This window comes from Euprymna scolopes, chromosome 42, assembly GCF_053919585.1.
Source record: "Euprymna scolopes isolate OS-2025 chromosome 42, ASM5391958v1, whole genome shotgun sequence".
NCBI classification, from domain to species: domain Eukaryota; kingdom Metazoa; phylum Mollusca; class Cephalopoda; order Sepiida; family Sepiolidae; genus Euprymna; species Euprymna scolopes.
The window spans coordinates 46658476-46683093 of record NC_136523.1 but is presented as its reverse complement, the minus strand read 5'-3'; the positions used below and the strand labels follow the sequence as shown (position 1 = coordinate 46683093).

The 24618-nt window shown below is 32.5% G+C and overlaps 1 protein-coding gene across 2 annotated transcripts in view; it reads left to right on the top strand.

The window, feature by feature from the left end:
* Positions 1 to 24618, top strand: part of LOC145267088 (vacuolar protein sorting-associated protein 51 homolog) — a 131595-nt gene that overhangs the window by 2050 nt on the left and 104927 nt on the right. For both annotated transcript variants that reach the window (XM_080123082.1, XM_080123081.1), the window contains exons 2-5: positions 6983 to 7272; positions 13132 to 13287; positions 14955 to 15028; positions 22357 to 22489. In XM_080123082.1, coding sequence (XP_079979208.1) covers positions 6983 to 7272; positions 13132 to 13287; positions 14955 to 15028; positions 22357 to 22489 — 653 coding nt within the window. The remainder of the gene's footprint in view (positions 1 to 6982; positions 7273 to 13131; positions 13288 to 14954; positions 15029 to 22356; positions 22490 to 24618) is intronic.

Here is a 24618-nt window from a genome sequence, read left to right as displayed (position 1 = left end):
TGTTTAAAATCAAAAAAGTTCTATTTATATTGTTTAAAAGTAAAAAAGTTTATATTGTTTAAAATGAAAGAATGTTCTATTTATATTTAAAATGTAAAAAAAGTTCTGTATATATTGTTTAAAATAAAGTGCTTAATATTAAAAAAAAAAAGAAGCTCTGTTTATAGTGTTTATTTTTTTAAAAAATGTTCTGCTTATTTAACTTCTGAAATACCTATATTATTGTTTACATATTATTTACATAGTAACATAATGGTAATTTTTATGTGATTCAGGGATACTCAATCTCTAATCTTGTTTTTGAATTTAAAACCATACATGCTATAATCAAAAGCATTCGTGCATGATATTTGTTACAAAAAATTTATCTATATAATTATAAAACTCAAATGACCTTGTAACGGGTGTTGTAACCCAACATCCTGTTTATGACTTCCAGTTGTGCATGCATACATAAACCCATAACAGCATAAACAAATGGGTAAATCGGCGTTGCAAAATGCTCTTATGGTTGTCAACGGGTTAAAGTACATTTATTTGTAAGAAAATTGCGTTAAAATAACTTAAACGTAATACGGAAATGAACGATGTAAAAAAAAAAAAGCAGAAAGTATTAACAATTGTTTATTTGGATAATTCGAAAAAAAAAAAATTGGGATGCTAAAAATGTACACAGTAAAACAACATGTTTTATTGTCACGTTGATTATTTATTTGTAACACAAATTTAAACAAACATATTTTCGGGGTTATTTATTTATGTTGGTAGTGTAAATCCGAAAACATTTATTTTTTTAAAGTTACATTTTATTTTCATTTTCTATTTAAAAAGCTATTCTTAACATGGGGAGAGTGTTTTTAACTATTCTGTACTTTCAACTAACAATTTCATTTAAAAAAGATATATCAAAATTTGAATTTAACTTTAAGTATTATGGTATCTGTTCAGTGTACATTTACCTATAAGTATGGCAAACCACTTATAATTCAATGGCTGTAAGTTTGTTTGTTTTTTAAATAATCAATTATAATAAACAGAACGACTCATAGAAATCTATCTATATTCTCTTTTTCATTTTAATATACTTTCATAAAAAATTTTCAGTTATGTCACAAAATCTATTTTCTTTACGTCACAAGTGTCACGCTCATGCATTAATTCCATAGCTAATATAACATACTGACCCAACGGGTCACGGGTAGTCTAGTCTAGTATATATATATATAAATATAACGTTGTTATATTTGTATTTTTTTGTCTAAATAAAATCACTTTCATACAGAAAGGGAAACTTTATATAGATAGAGATGAACAAATAGTCAATAGTTTCCCCCACTCTTCATCTGTGTCTAAGCCTAATCGTAGATCCCATGAACAAAGTTTCTTTCTTAGAACTGCACACCTGTGGTGCTCCTTTCCTTTTGCTTGCTTTTGGTCGTCTTCAGGTCCAACGTAAACAAATTCTTGATGAGCCGTTCCCCTTAAGTAAGCCAATTTTCACTACTAACGATTATTACGACATTGTCCCATTGACCACTGTACGCTTATTAACCCTTATCCTCAAGTGGCCTCCGGGCCTTGATAAGTGCTGACTCCTTTGTAAAAAAAAAAATGTATAAATAAATTATTGTTATAATACACAAAAAAACTCGTCTAGTTACAACCACTATCAACAATTTCCTCCACTCCTATCTGTGCTTAAATCTAAACCCAAATTCCATGAACAGAACTTCTTTCCTAGAACTGCCTGCCTGTGAAACTCTGTTTCACTGGCCTGCTTTCCAGCTGGCTACAGTATTGTCATCTTCAAGTCCAATGTAAACAAGTTCTTGTTGAACCGTCTCCTTAAATTATCAAATCAAATCATACGTAATTTTAACCGCAATGATTGTTGTCTCGGTGACTACTGTATTCTAATTAACCCTTATCCTCGAATGGTCTTTGGGCCTTGACTACCTTGGAAAAAAAAATATAAGTGTTCTGGAGTCAGAGTTGTTTAGTCAGAGTTGGAGCTAATCTGTAATATATTTGGGATCTTTTTGTTGCGTTATTGAATGTAATTTCCTAGTTCACACTATTCAAATGCTTGTGAAATTATATATACACCTGACAATTCTTTTATCGTTATTCTCTAAATCAACACAGACAAATTTACTCAACATAGTTTATTTACATTTAAATTTTGGCCATTGACAAGAGAGAGAGACCCTGACCATAACAACTGTGTTTAGCTGTGAGAGTGAATGTGTATGTGGCAGGTGACGGCAGAAAATGTCAGTCACACTGGACAACTGTCGGTTTTCTCTTTTCCTCTCTCTTCGGTTGTTTCTGTTATCTGTGTCTTATAAAGACATCAAGGATGTGTATTACTATACACATAGATTCGAAAAAGTTGTCAAAAAACAAATATATAACAAATAAATCTTATCAAAGGCAAGATAAGTTACATTTCTACCAAAGTGGATAATTTTTTAGTGTTTTTATTTAATGTAAAATGTTTAATCAGCTCGAAAAACACACAGTGTTTACCAATATACTTGAAAAATACAAATGGTGGCTGACTCTGTGTTGAACACGTTACGTTTGGGAAAATGAGCTAAAACTAAAAAACTATTCAAAATACTGTTAGGAACTCACTCAATATATGTTACCATGACATAGGCTGACATATATTTGGTGGGTTTTTAACAGTATTTTGTATAGTTTTTTTTTTCTTAGTTTTAACACATTTTCCCAAACTTAACATGTTCAACACAGAGTTGGCCGCCATTTGTATTTTTCAAATATATTTGTAAACACTGTGCTTTTTGGAGGCAAATAAACATTTTACATTGAATAAAAACACTAAAACATTATCCACTTTAATAGAAAAGTAACTTATCTTGCTCTTATTAACATTTATTTGTTATATATTTGTTTTTTGACAACTTTTCAAGTTTATGTGTATAGTAATACAAACCCAACATCAACTGACATTCTTGAAATGTAAATATTTAAAATATTTAATTGTTCTTTCTTATTTTGCATTATGAAATTCTAACTTCCAGACCTGTAATGTAAGTCCTTTTTTGTTTTTGGTGATGAATTTAGGCCACTTTTATGGGACACAAGAATGTAGATCAAAGTCTATCTGGAATATGTGTGTGTGTGTACACCTCCGAATTTATCGGCATCACCCCGACTCAATATCTAACATTTTAAGTAGCAATTAAGATATTAATTTTTAGCAAGGGTCATATTAGTACATGTCAATATAACTTAGGCAAACAAAAAAATGTACTCAGAAGCAGGTGGCGTGATTTGAAGCGGAGGCCAAAGGTCAGTTTCCTAGACAAAATAAACTAAATAAAACAGGTGTTCCAAGGATATGCGATGGTCATCACATGCTCAGGCGAAAGAAAAGGGTTTCTAGTCAGTCCCCTGGAGAAACCATAGAAACAAAATGGTCCAAGAATGTAATGAGCTAGGTTGAATGTTACCGATGCCTCTGCCCATCTGTGTCTCTCAATATCGAAGTTAAAAAAATTAGGTTAGAAAGGAATTAATTTTAGTTAGTCTTTTCCTCTCCGTAAGTAGATTCTCTCTCCAAATAAAATTTTGAAAACTCAACGAGTCTCTTGTATCATTGATGAATGAAATATTTATTTTGCCTAAGTTAAACATACACTCACAGCTCAAGTTAAACAGACAATCACAGCTCACACATAAAAAGACAAGGAGAAGTGACGATCAGGAGAATGAAAAGACCAGCACATGTAAAAAGGTTACTTATATATATATATATATATATATATATATATATATACACATTACCATGATTTTAATGGACAGGATTCAAGTAAGGGCAGACGATCCACAAAATTTTATTTATATACATATACTAGCAGCGAGACCCAACATTGGCCAGTATTGAATGAGGGTCAACTAATGTTTTACCCTCCCATATTTTATTGTCATCAAAACCGATGAAATCGTCCATTTTTCAATCAACTCACTTAAATGCCTGCTCTAGTTGGGGACCCACTGTGGGGAACTGGGAGGAAGCTTCACATGTCTCCCCACATTGACTTAGTCCACAATGCCTTGTAGTTTACATTGCACTGTAGAGAACCTACTATTGAGTTTATAAAATTATTTTTACATAATGGCTCAAATTAAAGTTTAAAATGCCAAAATCAAGTATCATGGTTTACCTGTGCTCTAAACAGAAGCATTCATTTTGGACACGTCCCTGTCATATCAACGAACCTGCTGTTGATTTTATAAGCCAAGCCTTTTGGCTTGTGCGGTAATAAAACTTTTCAAATGCACTTGTGATGATAGATTGTGTAAAGTGTTGATTTTGGTCAAAATCACTTGTTCCTTCTTTCATCGAATTATTTCAATTATCGATACTTATCAAAGATACAAAATCTTTCTAAGAACACTGCCAGGCACATAAAGTACCTTCATGTGAATTTTCATAAAAATCAACCCAGCCATTTTCAAGTCCATAGGGAACGAGGACACAGGCACACACAAAGTTCCTTTTATATAATAGTAGATAGATATAAATATCTCCGTGTGTTAGAACTAAAATTCTATGCAATTATTCATAATGTAGAAACTATGCATAAATAGAATTCAGCGTAATAGTGAAATGAAACCAATCACCTAATAAGAAACCATAAAAAATTAATAATTAATGCTCGTTTTTCAAAAGAATATGCAAATTAGTTAACCTTCATGTAGTCGCTCACATATCTATGACTGAGTATATTAAAAAGTTCGTTTTAATTATTTTTAAATAGAAAAAGTAGGCTTTTAATATCAATGTCAGAGCGAGAAAGAAACTCAACTTTTTAGGTATATAGATAAAAATAAAATGATGCAAGGGAGATAATCCTGATTAGTACTATTGTACTACTTGAAAAGTATTTTCTTTTCCCCTTGACTTTAATATTTTTCCTGATTTCGTACTAAATTTCCAATTTCAATCTATATATCTATAAAAGAGAAAGTGTGTGTGCGTGTGTTTGTGTGTGTGTTTGTGTACATTTCCCTATACAATAATTCTGTCAATTTTCAGTCTACAGCCTTGAAATTTGATATACGGGGTATGGAGATTTGGGAAAATCTTTGTAATCCGTTTTCGGCCAGAAATTGGCTGTTAAGGGGTCAAAGTTCTACGTTTGACCTTTGAGAACTCTACCAAACTCCTCCGCCAATTTGGGTATAAACAATTCAAATTTTAGATACAGGTTCCTTAGACATGGATCTAACTTAATAACTTGATTTGAGCCCAAAACAATAAATATTAAGCGGTCATAATAGGGGTCAAAGTTTTAACAGATTTGACCTCTGCGGTCTCTACCAAATTACTCCGACAATTTCTGGTCTAAACATTTGAAATTTTACATAAAGGGTATTCAGATATAGGACAAGCTTTTTAATCAGTTTGGGTCGAAAATTTGGGCTACCAATATATAAATGTATGTATGTATGTCTGTTTGCATGTCTGCCTAAAACTTTCAGCAGAGGCAATGGATTTTCAGAAGATCAGTATCGTTTTGAAGCTCGACTCTTCAGATGACACCGAAAAATTGGCTGAAAACATTAATTTCTTCACCCTCAACTGGGCACTTTTCTACAGGGAGGGGTTGTTTTTTTTCACCGATATTTTCGAAAGTCATCCCCTCGTTTCGATTGTCTAGCCTTAATTTAAACCTACGTCACTTCCGGTTTGGTGGTGGTCGTAATAGCAAAGACATCACGTTTTTTCCCCATTCTTTTCCTGCTTCACGGTACGGACTCAAGCCTGCCTACCTACTACCACTTTTTATTTTTTTGCTCAACACATACATACAAACACCCAGGAAACGCCGGCCACCCATGCTAGTTCTTTATAAATCTCTAAAGTTCTTATATTTTCCCCCAATTACCACAAAACCACATATTAAATGTGCATATATTTTCGCAAGCGTAAAAACTACTGATTGGACGATTCCAATATTTTTCCCGATTTTGATTCTTTATAAATTATTTACTATAAAGTTGTTATTTTTTTTCCAGTTACCATAAAAACACATGTTAAGTATGCAGATATTTTCTTAAATGTGAAAATACACTTGTGGGGTTCAATATTTTGTATTATATAATTACTATCAACTGCAAAAGATTTTGTTGTAATTAAAATCAAATAAAAAAAAAAGAGAGAGATAATTAAAAGAATTGTTTTGGCATCAGAAAATAAATAAAAAATTTTCCGATACCCCAAAAAGTTCCAATTCTGATTAATTGTCCTAACACTAGTAAAAACACACTTGCTGGGGGTAAGCTATAGATTTTAGTTCAAAATCAATAAATTCCAACAGTGGAAAATTTTGTTTGGGACAAAATCAAATAAAAATATAATTAAAGGAATCGTTTTTGGCATCTAAAAATAGGCACAAATTTTTCCGATACCGATTTTGATATTACCAAAAAGTCCAATTTTTTTTCGATTCCCAATTCCGATTAATCGTCCCAACACTAGCTTTGTAGTAAAACCGCAGTTTAGTGGCCTGAAAATAATGCAAGGAAAAATTGTTTTAATCCTGTTTTTGCTAAATAGTAAATAAAGGAATCGAGGCAGAGAAGTGATGATCAAAGAATACAGAGGGGGGGTTAGGGTTTAATCGATTTTTATTGATTGGGGGAGGGGGTCTTGATTGCTTATGATTAGGGCTATGACAACAGCATATTCTTTTCCTTGTTTTGATTCTCAGGTTTATATCCATTGATATCTTGTATGTTTTTGTGTAGAATGATGTGGTTCTCGGTTGATTAATTGTATCTGTGTTGGATATATACTCAAGAACAAAACAATGAAAAGAATATGCTGTTGTCATAGCCCTACTAATGAGCCAGAGCATCAGATGTACAATCTTCGTGTTTTTGAGAAAATGTCCGTTTTGATTTCTCATTGAATGAAAATTGTAACGCGTGTTACATTTCGTTTCAGATGAAGGTGATGGCGAGGTCCGCCGAAGAAGTCGGGGAATGCTGAAAATGTATTATGGCATTGATGAAGAAAAACCCGGTTCCACTACGGTCGACCACTGTGATATTGATGGTGCTCATTTCAAACATGATGTCTTTCTCAACAAACTCATACGAGAGAAATCGCTTACCGAGCTCATGGACAGAGAAACGGATGTCCTACGACAAATTCGGGCTTTGGACAGCGAGATGCAGACATTGGTCTACGAAAACTATAACAAGTTCATCAGTGCTACGGATACAATAAGAAAGGTCGGTAAAATCACAATTTAGTGGCCTGCACATTATGGCATGAAAAATTGTGCACAGACAATAAATATTGTTTTGTTTGATTTTTGTTGGGTCAGTATGTTATATTAGCTATGGAATTCATATATGAGCGTGACACTTGTGACGTAAAGAAAATAGTTTCTTTTTGCATAACAGAAACATTTCTATGAAAGTATATTAAAATGAAAAATCACAGACGGATCACTGAAACATGAAAAAAAAATCCTCCCTATTCGTGTAAAGTTACCTATTTTTCCGAATAATCGCTCAAAAATCAAAAATTAAACATGATTTTCCTATGAATCAAATGCCGACGAAAGTCATTTAGCAGCAAAAATGCACATGAACCTACCGATGAGAAATATAAGAATGAAAACCCTATATTGGAATCCTTCAACCAAGTTATAGAAACTTAAAATCTAAAAAAAAATAATTAATAAAACCTGAAGCAAAAAAATAAAACCTAAATAAATAAAATAAAACTAATATTGAAACAGATTAGTAAATGTGTCAACAAATTCACCGTTCACACACAACTATTTTGTATCTAGAAATGTAAACAAAAAATAGAAAAAAGAAGGAAGGAAGGAAAAGGGACGGATAGAGAGTAGTAGTAGTAGTAGTTTTGGCTTTACTACAATTGTTCTTATGTTTGTCAATGAGTTAAAGTTGTTTAGTTGTAAGAAAATAGCGACAGTATAGTTATAATAAAGAATAGTTGCCAAACACCCCCACTCTTCCCATGTTAAATAATAATTTCAATATTTCAGTGCACAGGTCAAAATCTGCAAAAGAAATGATTTGTGTTTATTTGTTTATGTTGTTATGGATTAATGTTTATGCACGCATGCGCAACTGGATGTTGTAAACCGGGAAGTGGGTTACATCACTCGTTACAAGGTCATTTGAGTTTTATAATTATATAGATTAGCACATGAGGAAGTATTTCAAGTTAAAATCTATTTAGTATTACGCTTGTAATCTTAAGAATGTGGTTAAAATCTATACATATGCTGAAATAAACACAAACTTCTGTTTGCATGAAGACTCCATTTTTTTTTTTTTTAGCGATGAGGCAATTCCAACAATACTTTTACCAATTATGCTACAATAACGGATTTCATACTAAATTACTGATTCCCATTCTTTATAAATTTTTAGATATTTAACTATAGGCATGTTATTTTTTCCCTGATTACCATACACATGCTAAATGTGCGTATATTTTCTCAAACATAAGTATACACTTGTAGGGGGTATGATCTATAAAGTTTACTTTTACAGATAGTTTAAAATCAATAAATATTGATTATTTTATTATTATTACCAGCAGAGGAAGATATCACTTTAAAGAAAACCAAATATAAAAATATAATTAAAGGAATCATTTTTGCCATTGGAAAATAGACACAAATTTTTCCAATACCGATACCCCAAAAAGTTCCGATTTTAACGATTCGTGATTAATCGTCCCAACACTAATACATATACATTTCAAACGTGATCTTAAGATTAAAAGTGTAATACTAAATAGATTTTAATTCAAAATGCTTCATCATCTATAAATATAAAAGCGAAAATGTGTGTATGTATGTATGTATGTATGTATGTTCGCTTTTTTCCAAGAAGCGATCGATCGACTCACTTCTTCTTAAAACTTTTTATATCACATCTAAATGATAATATCTACAAGTTAACAACGGGGGTCGCCTGTCTATTTAATTTGCTCGACTTTGAAAAGATAAATATTCAACATTTTTCGATCGCTGCATGTGCATTAAGCTTTTTTGTATAATAAAAGCGAAACTAATTCTGGTGGCATTTTTCCGGAAACGTCCGAAAGCAATCAGCTTTGATCAATGTGGAGTTTCTCCTTATATCAGACAATTGCTATTCAATTTGGACAATCCCCTTTTTATGGAGAGCTCGTTTTTCCCACAACATCTTGGGGAAACAAAAAAAAAATAAAAAATCCTGCCCTGCCGTAAATAAAATACTGCCCCACAGTCAAAGTTTACCTCATTAAATACGGGCACCTGCCAAGTTTTAATACTTAAATGAATCCAAACATGTTTCCGTTACTATTTCGTGGTGGCCCAGTGGTTAACGTCGCACGTTTTTTTTTTCACACTTTAATTTCCAACTTCGACTCAAGGGTTCGGGTTTGCATCCTTCATACTTATTTACCAAAACTTTTTCTTTTTATTTTACCCCCCTCCCCCCGACACAAACACCCGGGTGTTTTGATTTACCTAAAACCACACACACCTCCAAACACTCGGGCAACGCCGGGTACCCCCCGCTAGTCTATAATATAAATCTCACCTGTCTGTTTAAATGTATGTATGTTTGTATGTCTGTGCAAAACAGATTTTTACAAGATCAGTATCGTTTTGAAGCTCGATCCTTTGGAAAACAAATATCAAAAAATTGGCTAAAAATATGAATTCCTACACCTTCAACCGGGCACTTACCTACAGGGAGGAGTTGCTTTTTTTGCTGTTATTTTCAAAAGTCATCTCCTTTTTTCGATTGACTAGCCTTAATTTAAACCATTTGAACAGAAACCATATTGCATGTCACTAAGGAGGTTATTTCTGCTGAGGTGGTTGACTACTTCTTTATTTAATATGGATTCCAGTAACTTACTCATAACACACAGGAGACTTATTGGTCTGTACTGAGAGGGGGATGATTTATCACCTGAGTTCTTAAATACAGGGCATACTGACGAGGTTTTCCAGGGTGTTGGAAAGCACTTCTCCTTAAGGCAATGCTTAAACAGTTTTGTAAGTATGGGAGCAAGTTCTGGTCGAAGCTTTTTCAACACTATAATTGGAATGCCGTCTGGGCCAGTTGCTTTACTGGAATCAAGGTTCTTGATTAGTTTGGCGACCTCGTGCACAGATATTTGTATGTTGGATAGGGTGTTGTCTGTTGTAGGAGGAAATACGGGTAGTTGATGCCCTTCGTCGCAGAGGGTAGAATTAGCTGCAAAGTTCTTGGCGAATAGTTTGGGCTTGTCTGATGCTGATGAGATGACCTCAGGTCCATTGATGATGGTTAGGATGGAACGCACGCTTCTGTTCAGGATCCTGTTTGCTATTTGCCAAAACTGGTGGGAACCAAGCCGCTGCTCAGCTACTTTGGATTTGACGGACTGAGTTCATGTTTATTTTTAATTTTTAATCAGTTCATATGTGTGTCACGTTGGTACAGTGGTAACATCACCAGCTTTGAATGCTAGTTTTGTTTTCAGTTTCGATTCTAACTGATGGTACCCCCCCCCCAATGCTTTTTTACTTTTGAAATCCTGTCACGCATTTTTCTTTCTGCTATCTTACAACTGCTGCTGCTATTTTCATATGCGGTCTGTTACATTAATCCTAAAGGGTCAACCCCTCATGGAGAAAGAAAAGGATATATCCAGTGTTGTTGACGGTTGTTATAAATCTGAAGTTGGTGTTTAATTGCGTGGTTTCGTACACATTTTAAATAGAAGTTTGGTAATATCTTTGAAAATATTTTGTAAGGTTAATTTGAAAATATTAGAAAACTAAAAAAAAATGTCAGGAAATATTTTAAATAATGAAAATAATTTGTTTTTTTAATTAATTTTTGTCGTTTATTTTTAAGATTTTCAAGATGTGCCCTGATGAACTTGTTGCAATTGTGCCCCCCCCCCATGACATACATATCCCCAACAAACCTGCTTAGCAACAAAATCACACCCCATCACTGTTAATGTCCCTAAAGCTAGAAAGCTTTCTACTCTAATAGTTTCTTTCTTTGAAGAGCTAAACTTTGGAATTCCGTTCCTGCTGCCTGCTTCCCTGACGGTACTGATATGCAGAAGTTTAAATGTAATGTAAACCAACATCATGTAAATCTTTCCTAGGCATAGTCCCAAATTGTAGCCCCGTACGTCCAAGTGGCGATATGTTTTGTTTTAGGTGAATGTGAGAAAAAAAAAAATGATTTTAAAATGTAAATTAGATATTCTTTGTAAACGCTTCCCATCTGTGAAAAAGAAATATATTATTGCGGAACTACTTCCTAAATTTTTATCATCAAAATTAAAATTCAAGTTCGATATTCCCAAATTTGAAAAGATGCACCAGAAGTAGGTTGGAGGTTACATCGGCCGAAACGTTGTGAGAATAATAACCAAGATGAGAAGGGCAGTCAAAATTATCGGAATATCTGCCACAAGTCTTTCGCTCATAGACAGGGTTAAAAAAAAAAATCGCCAACCCAATAGGTCCCGCACTAGCAACCAAACTCTAACCTCTGTCCCACCACTGAAATGTGGCATCTTTGTACCTGTTTTACAACTATTTTAATGAAATGTGCTCTGACAAACAGCAAAATCCCACCCTTACACTATAGAGATCGTTAGATGTCGAAAAGCTTTCTAATCAAATAATTTCTTCCCTCAAACTGCTAGACTTTGGAATTCCCTCCTGAGTTCCTGCTTCTCTGATTTTACTGACATGCAGAAGTTCAAGGCTAATGTGAGCAGACATTTTGTTGTTCAACTCTCTATATAATATCCCTGTAAAATTTTGTCCTAAATAGTAGTTCCTTATGACAAAGTGGCTCTGCGCCTTGTTTGAGGTGAAATAACAATTTAAAAAAAAAAAAAAATTATTAATCCTCATCTTAGAAATTACAAAGACATAATACAAATACTTTTAAAGTGAGGAAAGATTAGACTTTAGGGATGCTGCTGCTGTTTCTACTGTTTTTTGTTGTTTTTTTTTTTCGGTTTTCTTTTTTTCCTTTTTTTCTTTCTTTTTTTTTTTTCAAGACTTTCAAAAGTAAATTAGATGTTTTACAGTGAGGAAAGATTAAACTTTAGGGATGCTGCTGCTGCTTCTACTGTTCTTTCGGTTTTCTTTTCCTGTTTCTGCTGGTCTTTTGATTGAAAAAAAATTTCTTTTTTTCTTTCTTTTTTCTTTCCTTTTTTCTTCCATTTTTACTTTCTATTTTTCTTCCTTTTTTCTTTCTTTTTCCTTTATATTTTTCTTCCTCTTTCTTTCTTTTTTTTTCAAGACTTTCAAAAGTAAATTAAACTTTTTTTTTGTTTTTATTTATTTATTTTTTTTTTCTGTTTTGGCTTTACCAGTTTAGAATCCCCTTAAAGATTATCTGTCAGTTTGGTGGACCAAGAGGCATTACTTTGCGTAATGCTAATAAAGAGTTGTTGCTCTTTGTGTAAGACGGGCACCGTCGCAGGAACAAACTAACAAAACAAGGAAAGAAACAAAAATCCGACTCGGCTTTCTTTTCTTCTGTTTTAGCAAAAGGCATTTATTACCGTTACTTTCCAAACAATGCCTGCTTCTTGTTTTATTTTTTTTTAATTTACTGTTCATTTCATCTGCCGTCAGATTAACAAAGCCCCGCTGTCTCGAGACCAGCTTAAAAGTCTCTCGCCAACACCACTTTGCTTCTCTACTGCTAATACCTTCACCAGCCAACTATCCTGTGGCTCCTGCTGATATTTTCATACACACTCATACGCGCTCTGTTACATTTGTTCGATAGGTTTAACCCGACAGTATATCTTAGGACATATTTACCATCAAAAAGGCATAGAACAGCTGGTATTGACTGGTAGAATGCCAAGATTGAAAAAGCAAGGTCGACCAAGGTGCACTTTGATCGACAACTTGATCGACTGGACGGGATTATTGTCAAAAGTTGAGCTGTTTCGTACTATGGATAGCTACGATTACTAATGCTATTTAACGGCAGAACCGCAGATGATGATGATGATGATGATATTTATCAACCCTTTTTATTTTATTTCTTATTTATATTTTTTTCTGTTTTCAGATGAAAAACGATTTCAAAAAGATGGAGGACGAAATGGATTTGTTGGCAACGAATATGGCATCGATTACAGAATTTAGTGCAAAAATAAGCGACACTCTCCAAGATCAAAGACAACAAATTACTAAATTGGCAGGTGTGCATGCTCTGCTGAAAAAGGTAAAAAAATTGTGGTTCTTGTCAACATAATAAAAAAAAACAAATACTCCAAAATCTTTATGATGTGCATACTCGTCACAGACCATAAATATAAAATTGTGTTCCAAAAATCATGTAAATTGATCAAGTAGTATTTTTACTAAGAAAATTAAATTTTATGAGGAAGCAAGGATTGTGTCTTGATCCGCCATCTTTAATAAAGGGAGACAACTCAATTTGCACCAGGGCATCACAACACTCTTCAGCACATCCAGGTACACTTTGGTGTTGACTTTCAAGCTGACTTCAAAGATGTAAGGTTGCATGATGTGGCCCTTACTTAAAATTATACCAAAGACAATAACCGTGGCTGAAAACTGTTTTCCTCGCCCTGGCCATGTCCCTGTTATTCATGGCAATCCAGCGATGCATTTTGAGGGCTCTGGCAAGTCTTGTTGTAATAACTTGGATTGGTGGTGAGCATGAGTTGTATAGCAGCCGTTCTCCGATCTCTCTTGTTGAACATAATACACGAATGATGATGGTGATGACAATTCTTAGGGGACATTTATAACACATAGTGGGGAGGAGATACTTCACTTATGATGATGGTGGGGAGGACACATAGTACTTGGAAGGGTTATACAAGAGTTTGTTATAAGATGACTGATAAAAACACATTTACCTTTTCTGGTTGTGAGTAATGACGACACGAGACAGCAGTTACAACATAGTTGGTTTCTTTATTCTTCAATCGGCCAATCGGCGGCATCAGGAATTCAAACTTGGTCTAATCTTCTACCCTTTGCTTCTAAAGGGATCTCCTCTCCAACTGACTATCTCTCATCAACTCTTAGTCCTGGATATGACCTTAAACTATATCCGATGGTGAGGCTCCAGCTTGCGGGCTCTGGGGAGTGTGGAGCCACCCTTTAATTGCCATTGCTCCCAGGTCTACTCTGACCCGGAGTGGTAGTACTTGTTAGGGTCCCAACTATGGGTTAAATAGAAACAAAAAACAAATATATTCTATTAAAAAATTTTCTTCAAAATCACCGGATTCGGCATTAAATAACCTGAAAAGGGTTGATATGCCGTAAAACAAAAACAACCAACCAACCAACTCATCAACTCTTGACTCTCAACTCTGTCTTTCAATCCTAACTGACAACTCCCTTCTAACTTCGAACCCTTACATTCCTATATTGAGAAATCTTTGTTTATGACGTCAGAAGTGTGGTTTTCAAATGTGACTAATTTTCACGTGGCTTTGCATATGTTTGTCCAAACACACTTTTGGCAAACAAAAGAATCTTCAATTCTAATTCTAACTTATTTTTAAACAATATATTTTTAATTTGCATTGTTCATTCTTTTAACTGGCATATTTAATATCCAGATTTCTAAAAGAATGGACAATCGACTCTTTTTCCGACATAAACAATATTTAACTATTTCTAATAGAATTAACAATGAACTTGATTTCTAACATTCATTTCGCATTATTATCTTTAACACTTGCCTACAGGGTTCGATTCTAATCTTATCCTAATATCATTTTCACATATCTAGTATATCTTCTTACTTTCATAAGAAGGGGACAGTCCTTCATGTAACACTCCTTTTCTTCCTATTTTTCAAAAAATGTAACATGTTCACAACTAATCAGTATTTTTTTTTTCTTCCAGTTGCAATTCCTTTTTGAATTACCTGCACGTCTCAAGAAGTGTGTCGAAATGGAAGCTTATAGTCAGGCAGTGAGGTAGGATGTCTCCATAGAATTATCTATCTATCTCTCTATTTTTTTTTTATATTTTCGACTAGCAAAGGGTACCCGGCGTTGCCTGGGTGTTTGGCGGTGTGTGTGGTTTTGGGTAAATCAAAACTCCGGAGGGGGTTAAAATAAAAAAAATGTTTTGGAAGGTAAGTATGAGGATCGAACCCGAACCCTTGAGGCAAAGTTGTAAATTAAAGTGTGAAAAAAAATGTGTGACGTTAACCATTGCGCCACCGTGACATGCTGACAGGAACACGTTTAAATTTATTTAATAACTTAAATTAGCAGGTGCACGTTTTAATGACTTAATGAGGTCAACTTTTGACTGCGGTGTAGCGTTTCATTTAGTGCGGGAATCCTTTTTTCTTTTTTTTTTTTGCCCCAAGACATTGGGGGTAAGGGGAAACATTATAGAAAAAGGCCTAACCTACATGCGGCGAGCGAAAACTGTTGAATATTTATCTTCCCGAAGTCGAGCAAATTAAATAGATAGGCAAGCTCCGTTGTTAAATCTGAGATATTACGATTTACATGTGATATAAAAAGTTTTAAAAAGTTGTTAGGCGACCGACCGCTTCTCTGAAAAAAGCCTTTCTTGGACATACACAAAAAGCGAACATACATTTTCGCTTTTATACATATAGACTAGCGAGGGGTACCCGGCGTTGCCTGTGTGTTTGGAGGTGTGTGTGGAAATTCCGGGGGGGGGGTTAAAAAAAAAAGTAAGTATCAGGATCGAACCCGAACCCTTGAGGCAAAGTTGTAAATTAAAGTGTGAAAAAAAAAATGTGCAACGTTAATTATTGCCCTACCGCGACATGCGAACGGAAACGCGTTTGAATTTATTTAATAACTTGGATTTAGAAGGTGCCCATTTTAATGAGTTAATGAGGTCTAGTTTGACTGCGGGATTTCATTTACTGCGGAACGCTTTTTTTTCCCCCAAGATGTTATAGGAAAAAGACTAGCCCACATGCAGCGAGTGACAAATGTTGAATATTTATCTTCCCGAAATCGAGCAAATTAAATAGACAGGCGAGCTTCGTTGTTAACTCTGAGATATTACGGTTTATATGGATATAAAAAGTTTTAAAAAGTTGTGAAGCGAGCGACCGCTTCTCTGAAAAAAGCCTTTTGTAGACACACAGAAAAAGCAAACACACATACATACATACATACATACATACATACATTTTCGCTTTTATATACATAGATAACCTTCTGATTTGATAAGGGGATGAAGGGTGGCTTTAAACGGGATTCACCACAAAGTTTAATGAGATCACCTGGTGTAATTGGAAGTGCAGGATAGTGAATAAGAATTATAATTAAAATGATCAGCATTATATTATATGAATCCAAAGATTATGTTGTTGGCATTGGTTGCCCCAATCTTTTTTCATGGTCAGAAATCTTTCTAAAAAGACATCATGTACTTATGGGAGGAACCACAATGAAAATAAGTTTTGTGGAATGAATTAGATTTGAACGCGGGACACCCAGGGTGTCAGTCCATGTTGTTAACCACTGAACCATTGATCACCTCTCATAAATTCAGGTGGTAATGAGATGTAAATGAAAAACAGTGTATGAATAGACATCACATGGTAAATGATGAGGTTGAAGGGTCAAACACTTCCTTCAGAAATTTGGATAGAATTAGTGTATAGGCATTATATATATATATATATATAGAATTAGTGTATAGGCATTATATATATATATATATATATATATATATATATATATATATAGAATTAGTGTATAGGCATTTTGGCCTTCGGGACAAGATCAAAGTGTAGTATCTGTTCTTCAGATGCTGCACTTCTATTTCTTGTTCTCTTTCGGTGGAGGAGAAATCCTTCACGACTGAGACAATTTTTATTTTTGTACCTTTTCTCCACGTTAAAAAGCGACCCTGGTGTCTAACTCTGTCCAGTGGGGAGGCATAGTAAATAGGTATATATATATGTATATGTATATATTAGTGTATAGGCATTATATATATATATATATATATATATATATATATATATATATAGAATTAGTGTATAGGCATTATATATATATATATATGCATATGTATATATTAGTGTATAGGCATTATATATATATATATATATAGAATTAGTGTATAGGCATTAATATATATATATATATATATATATATCTTATTGAAAATTAATTCAAATTTAAAAAAAATATATATATATAAACCTGTAAAGAAGTTTACAGAATTTTTAATTATTAGACAATAAATACAGATAAACTTGAAAGACCTTATTCTGCCAAGTTTCAAAAAATGCAGTTCGTCTCATCAGAGAAAGGCAGTTATCAAAATATACAGTAAATTTTGCAGATGAATTGAATCATATTTGCATAAAAAAGTTTTTAACAGTTTGTAAAAGTTTATAAAGTTTCATAATGATTATGAAAGCAGGAACAAGGAAAAAATTTAATGTGTTAAAGGATATGCTAAAATCCATTGAATAAGGAGATAAAATCCAAGAAGATAAATCCAATAACATATATATATATATATATATATATATATATATATATATACCATCATTTCAGCCCGGCGTTGTCCAGGTATTTGGAGGTGTATGTTGAGCAAAAAAGCAAAAGCAGTCAATTTTTTTTTAACTTTGACCCCTATTATGACCCCTTAACATTTATTGTTTTGAGCTCAAATCAAGTTATTAAGTTAGATCCATGTCCAAGCAACCTATATCTAAAATTTCAATTGTTTATACCCAAAATTGGCGGAGGAGTTTGGTAGAGTTCTCAAAGGTCAAATTGTTGAACTTTGACTCGTTAACAGCCAAATTTCTGGCCGAAAACAGATCATAAAGATTTTCCCAAATTTCAGTACCTTGTATATCAAATTTCGAGTCATTGACAGAGTTATTGCATAGGGAAATATACACAGACACACACACAGACAGACACCTTCACTTTTATAGATATATATTTGTTGTTTTCGTAAAAATGTTTTTTTCAATTAGATATCACTTTTTGTGTATACCAATCCTTCTTATTTAGAAGTGACCCCTTGACATACATATCCCTGACACACCTGCTTAGCAACAAAATATCACCTCTCCACTGTTGAGGTCCCTAAATGCCAGAAAACTTTTTACTCTAATAGTTTCTTCCCTTGAACAGCTAGACTTTGGAATTCCCTTCCTGCTTCTCTATCTGTACTGATATGCAGAGGCTTGAATGTAACGTAAATCAACATCTTGTTACTCTTTCCTAGACAAGTGGTGATATGCTTTGTTAGGGGTGAACGTGAGTGAAAAAAAAAAAACTCAATGTCTGTCAAATATAACAACAGAGCACATATATAAGAATAACAGTATAGTTACATTCCAAGATCCAAATATTTATTTTTCATGCAAAATAGTTCCTTGATCACATTAAAATTTCGGTACATTTTTCACGGGTCTGTTTCATGATGCAGAACCAAACAGTTATTATTATGTTAATACCATCTCTTTTCGTGCATATACTCTTCAGAAAAATTAGAAATTCTTTGTTTGGATAGAGAGAAATGCATGACAATATAATTCTGCAAGAAGAAAAAAAGATTCATAGAAGACTCAACATCGTGTGTTTGTTCCGACAGCCATCTTTTCTTTTCATCTTGCAGCATTATATTGTCATTCATTTTTTTTCTATCTCAGCAAAGAATTTCTAATTTTTCTGAAGAGTATATGCACAAAAAGAGATGGTATTGATATAATAATAATCGTTTGTTTCCGTATAACATATCTGTAAAAAAAAAAAATGTATCGAAATTTTAACATGCTGAAAGAACTGTTTTGCATAAAAAATAAATATTTGAATCTTGACTAATGACGGTGTCACTATAAACCAAATTGGCCACATTCTCGTCAAATCCCATTGGACCTCAAATGTCCTAAACTGTCTGGCATTCCAGGGAGCTGAAACAGGCAGTGAACATGGCTCAGACCATGTCATGGTTTATCAAAGCTGCACCTTCACATGAAAGTCAACCCACTATCTAACCGCCCTGTGAAATACAATATCTTGTGACTCAGATGCTAGCAAACCAAAGCCGAGTTCCAGCACCAGTTATCAAATTTCTTTGCCAGTCTCTAAGCAGTTCAGCCGATTGAGTACTCAGCGGAAGAATGCTGGCAGTCATTTAAAATCAGCATTAACGAAGTCGCCTCACAGACTCTGGGTAAAACTAGATGCCAAGCGAAGGACTAGATCTCTGGTTGCATCATAGAACTTGCCAATCAAACCAAACAAGAGAATGATGACTTCCACTGATTGCGTCGCGAGACTGCTTGTTCTGCGAAGACTGATCTCAATACCTACTGGTGAAATGACGCTGAAGAGATGGAGCAAGCTGCCTAAGTAAGAGATTCCTGAAAACTTTACCAAATCCTCAAAATGACAACCAAAGGAAACAGCAATCCAAGTGAAATGTTGCTGTATGAGAATGGAACACCTATTTCCCAAATGGCAGACATTAGAAACAACATTTTGAAATTATCCTTCCTTTCAACATCCCCTGCCCTCCCTTACAAACTTTCCTGAGTATGATGCCAACTGCGATCCGTTGATAAAAGATGTATTCAGAAAACTAAAAAATAACAACGCCATAGGAGAGGACGCACTTCCAGCAGAACTCTACAAGAGCTGTCCCAACCTTATAGCCAGTTACTTACACCCAATTTTTGAATGCTGCGTGGCACTCTGAACAACTACCTCAGGACTGGAGTAATGCAATACTCCTCCCTTCTTCAAAAAAAGGCGACTGTCACAATTGCCACAATTATAGAGGTATTAGTTTGATTGATGCTGCCTCTTAAATCTTCTCAATTATCCTTCTGTGTTGCATCCAGAATATCCGAGACAGCCAAACCTGACCAAACCAAGTAACATTTCATAGAGCAGAGGACGTACAGATCAAATTTTCTCCCTCAATTAGAACAGTGGTGGGCAGCAATCCACTGTCATCTGCTTCATTGATTTTACCGCAGCCTTTGACTCTGTGGATCGCAGAAGCTTCTGGGATATAATGCTCCATGATGGCTTCCCAGTCAAGTTTCTCAACCTCATCAAGGCATACTACATACACACCCAAATTAGAGTGAGGTGCCACGGGAAGAATCCAATTCCTTCATCATTCAAACAAGTGTCCGCCAAGTATATATGCTCTTCCCCATCCTGTTCAACTACATCATTGACTGTTCTATCACGACATTTTCAAAAATAAACAATTATGAACAGAACAACTCATAGAAATCTATCTATATTCTTTTTTTCATTTTAATATACTTTCATAAAGATGTTTCTGTTATGTCACAAAAAAACTATTTTCTTTACATCACAAGTGTCACGCTTATACATTAATTCCATAGCTAATATAACATGCTGACCCAACGGATCACAGATACTCTAGTATATATATATATATATATATATATATATATATATATATAATGTTTTCACCAATGAGCAATCAATAATTCAAATAGAATAAGAAGCTCTTTAAAGTCATGCATTTTTCTTCTATTGATTTTGATAAATGTTTACCTCTTTCTTTTTTTATCCTTTGTCTTTTCTTTCTTTCTTTTCTTTTTTTATCCTTTGTCTTTTCTTTCATTCTTTTCTTTTTTTATCCTTTGTCTTTTCTTCCTTTTCTTTTTTTATCCTTTGTCTTTTCTTTCTTTCTTTTCTTTTTTTATCCTTTGTCTTTTCTTTCTTTCTTTTCTTTTTTTATCCTTTGTCTTTTCTTTCTTTCTTTTCTTTTCTTTATCTTACACTTTTCACTTTGTTTATGTTGACCTAATGGTTAGAGTTGACGACTCCCAACTTGATTATTGAACGTTCCATCTTGGCTTGGGAGAGGTGCTAGTGTGGCCATACTGAAGAGCTGTGATAGAACAAAACTTTCTGTGAATGACTATATAAGTCCACCCTTCCCTTTTCGGGTCGAGTACTTTGGTTAAGTGATATCTCCTGCTTCTTCTTAAACAAATTGAGTATGGTGGAGCGGCAGTCATGGTCTTTTTCTTCTCTTCATCGTCATTCCATGTGTGGCCATGATCGTCTCGTCTCTTTAAAACTTTTCATGCAGGAAAGACAAAAGGAGACATTTGCTAAGTTTTCTTCAAGGTTTTATTGGACTTGAAGAGAAAGAAACTAAAGTTATCTTCTGGTTGTTTACTTTTTAATTTCCTAACTTAAGAAATGAGTGATGCACAGACAGACATTTAACCATTTTGTTTGTATCGCTTCATGCACAGACAGACATTTGTTGAGTTTTTCAATTCTCTCCATCATTTAACCATTTCGTTTGTATCGCTTCATGGAGAGAATTGATTTGAAAACCTTTCCTTCTCGCGCTTGTCATATCATATCCTCAGGTTGTTTGACTATGTTTTGTCTACCGCGTTTAACGTCTGGTCTCTGCTTCAACTTTAAGTTACCCGTCTCTGGGTAGAATTCTGTTTGCAAATCCTGTCATCTAAATCTGTGAAATTGACCATCTTTCAATCAAATCGATTTATTACCTGCTCTAGTCAGGAACCCACCGCAGTGCACCAGGAGGAAGCTTCACTTGCCTTTCTTCAATAACTTAGTTCATAATACATTGTAGTCTACATTGTATTGTAGAGAACCTACAGCTGATTTTATAAAATTATTTGTGTATACTGTTGATTTTATACATCCAGCCTTTCTACTGTGCAGTGATAAAACTTTCAACATGCATTCATGATGTAAAATTAAAATCGAACTGTTCCTTCTTTAATCAGATTTTTTTTTTCAGTTATAAATTTTAGATGCTTATTGGATGTATTCTGATATAAAACGTATCTAAGAACACTACCAGACACATGAAGTACATTTATGTGAAATTTCATAAAAAATTGTCCCAGCTGTTTTGGAGTCTATAGGAAATGGACTCACACACACACAAACTCTCTTTTATATAATAGTACATTGATAGTTAGATAGATGATACATTTTTATTTGTATTGTTTCTCTTAGAAGAATAATAGATTTATTCAGCCAGTGATCGTTTCATAGCTGAAAAGTCATAAATGGTGAGAGAGAAAGAGAGTTACTTATATTTTAAGTGCATAGCTTAATTAACATTTATCTTTACTTTCTTCCCTTCTAAGTGGTTTCTTCTTTGTACATAGCCCTTAAATTCTCACTGATTTTTTCCCCTTGTAAATGGAAATCGCTTGTGCGTTTATTGTTTGTCAATGTTTGAATGAAAAGTTGTTATGTTACATCATTACTGGTATTGTTTCTTTTTACAGATATTACACGAAAGCTGAGAAAGTGTTGATCCAGTACAAACACATGCCCAGTTTCAAAGGCATCCATGAAGATTGTCTCATCATTGTTGGGCAACTTAGCCTAAAACTCAAGGAGAAATTCCAGGAAAAAGATGTGAGTTCCCTTCTTACTATATTATAGAAATGTTAAATCTCCTGTTGTGAACGGTTTTAATCTGGATCACACATGTAAGCTTTATCAATATTTTATGGTGTAACTTATACTATGAATTGCTTACTGTCCTGTTTAGTTTTATTTCATTTACTGTGTTCAAAATTTGCTGTAGGCAAACTGTTAATAAATGAAATGTCTTTGGTCACCACATGTTTTTAAACTGTCTTTTATTTTCTATATGTGTGCATAACTAACGTAACACACATAGATATTTACTAGAGCAGTAGAAAGATTCAAGTTATACTCTTCTGAAGGTTGAAGGTTAAATCCTTAGTGCAGGTGACAATCAAAAGAGCAATAAATACAATAATATTAATGGCAAAAAACAAATATATAATATAATGAATATCATAATATTAATGGCAAAAACAAATATATAATATAATGAATATCATAATATTAATAGCAAAAACAAATATATAATATAATGAATATCATAATATTAATGGCAAAAAACATATATATAATATAATGAATATCATAATATTAATGGCAAAAAACAAATATATAATATAATGAATATCATAATATTAATGGCAAAAACAAATATATAATATAATGAATATCATAATATTAATGGCAAAAACAAATATATAATATAATGAATATCATAATATTAATGGCAAAAAACAAATATATAATATAATGAATATCATAATATTAATGGCAAAAACAAATATATAATATAATGAATATCATAATATTAATGGCAAAAAACATATATATAATATAATGAATATCATAATATTAATGGCAAAAACAAATATATAATATAATGAATATCATAATATTAATGGCAAAAACAACTATATAATATAATGAATATCATAATATTAATGGCAAAAACAAATATATAATATAATGAATATCATAATATTAATGGCAAAAAACATATATATAATATAATGAATATCATAATATTAATGTCAAAAACAAATATATAATATAATGAATATAATAATATTAATGGCAAAAACAACTATATAATATAATGAATATCATAATATTAATGGCAAAAACAACTATATAATATAATGAATATCATAATGTTAATAGCAAAAACAAATATATAATATAATGAATATCATAATATTAATGGCAAAAACAAATATATAATATAATGAATATCATAATATTAATGGCAAAAAACAAATATATAATATAATGAATATCATAATATTAATGGCAAAACAAATATATAATATAATGAATATCATAATATTAATGGCAAAACAAATATATAATATAATGAATATCATAATATTAATGGCAAAACAAATATATAATATAATGAATATCATAATATTAATGGCAAAACAAATATATAATATAATGAATATCATAATATTAATGGCAAAAAACATATATATAATATAATGAATATCATAATATTAATGGCAAAAACAACTATATGATATAATGAATATCATAATATTAATGGCAAAAAACAAATATATAATGAATATCATAATATTAATGGCAAAAACAACTATATAATATAATGAATATCATAATATTAATGGCAAAAAAACAAATATATAATATAATGAATATCATAATATTAATGGCAAAAACAACTATATAATATAATGAATATCATAATATTAATGGCAAAAACAACTATATAATATAATGAATATCATAATATTAATGGCAAAAAGCAAATATATAATATAATGAATATCATAATATTAATGGCAAAAACAAATATATAATATAATGAATATCATAATATTAATGGCAAAAAACAAATATATAATATAATGAATATCATAATATTAATGGCAAAAACAACTATATAATATAATGAATATCATAATATTAATGGCAAAAAACAAATATATAATATAATGAATATCATAATATTAATGGCAAAAACAACTATATAATATAATGAATATCATAATATTAATGGCAAAAAGCAAATATATAATATAATGAATATCATAATATTAATGGCAAAAAACAAATATATAATATAATGAATATCATAATATTAATGGCAAAAACAAATATATAATATAATGAATATCATAATATTAATGGCAAAAAACAAATATATAATATAA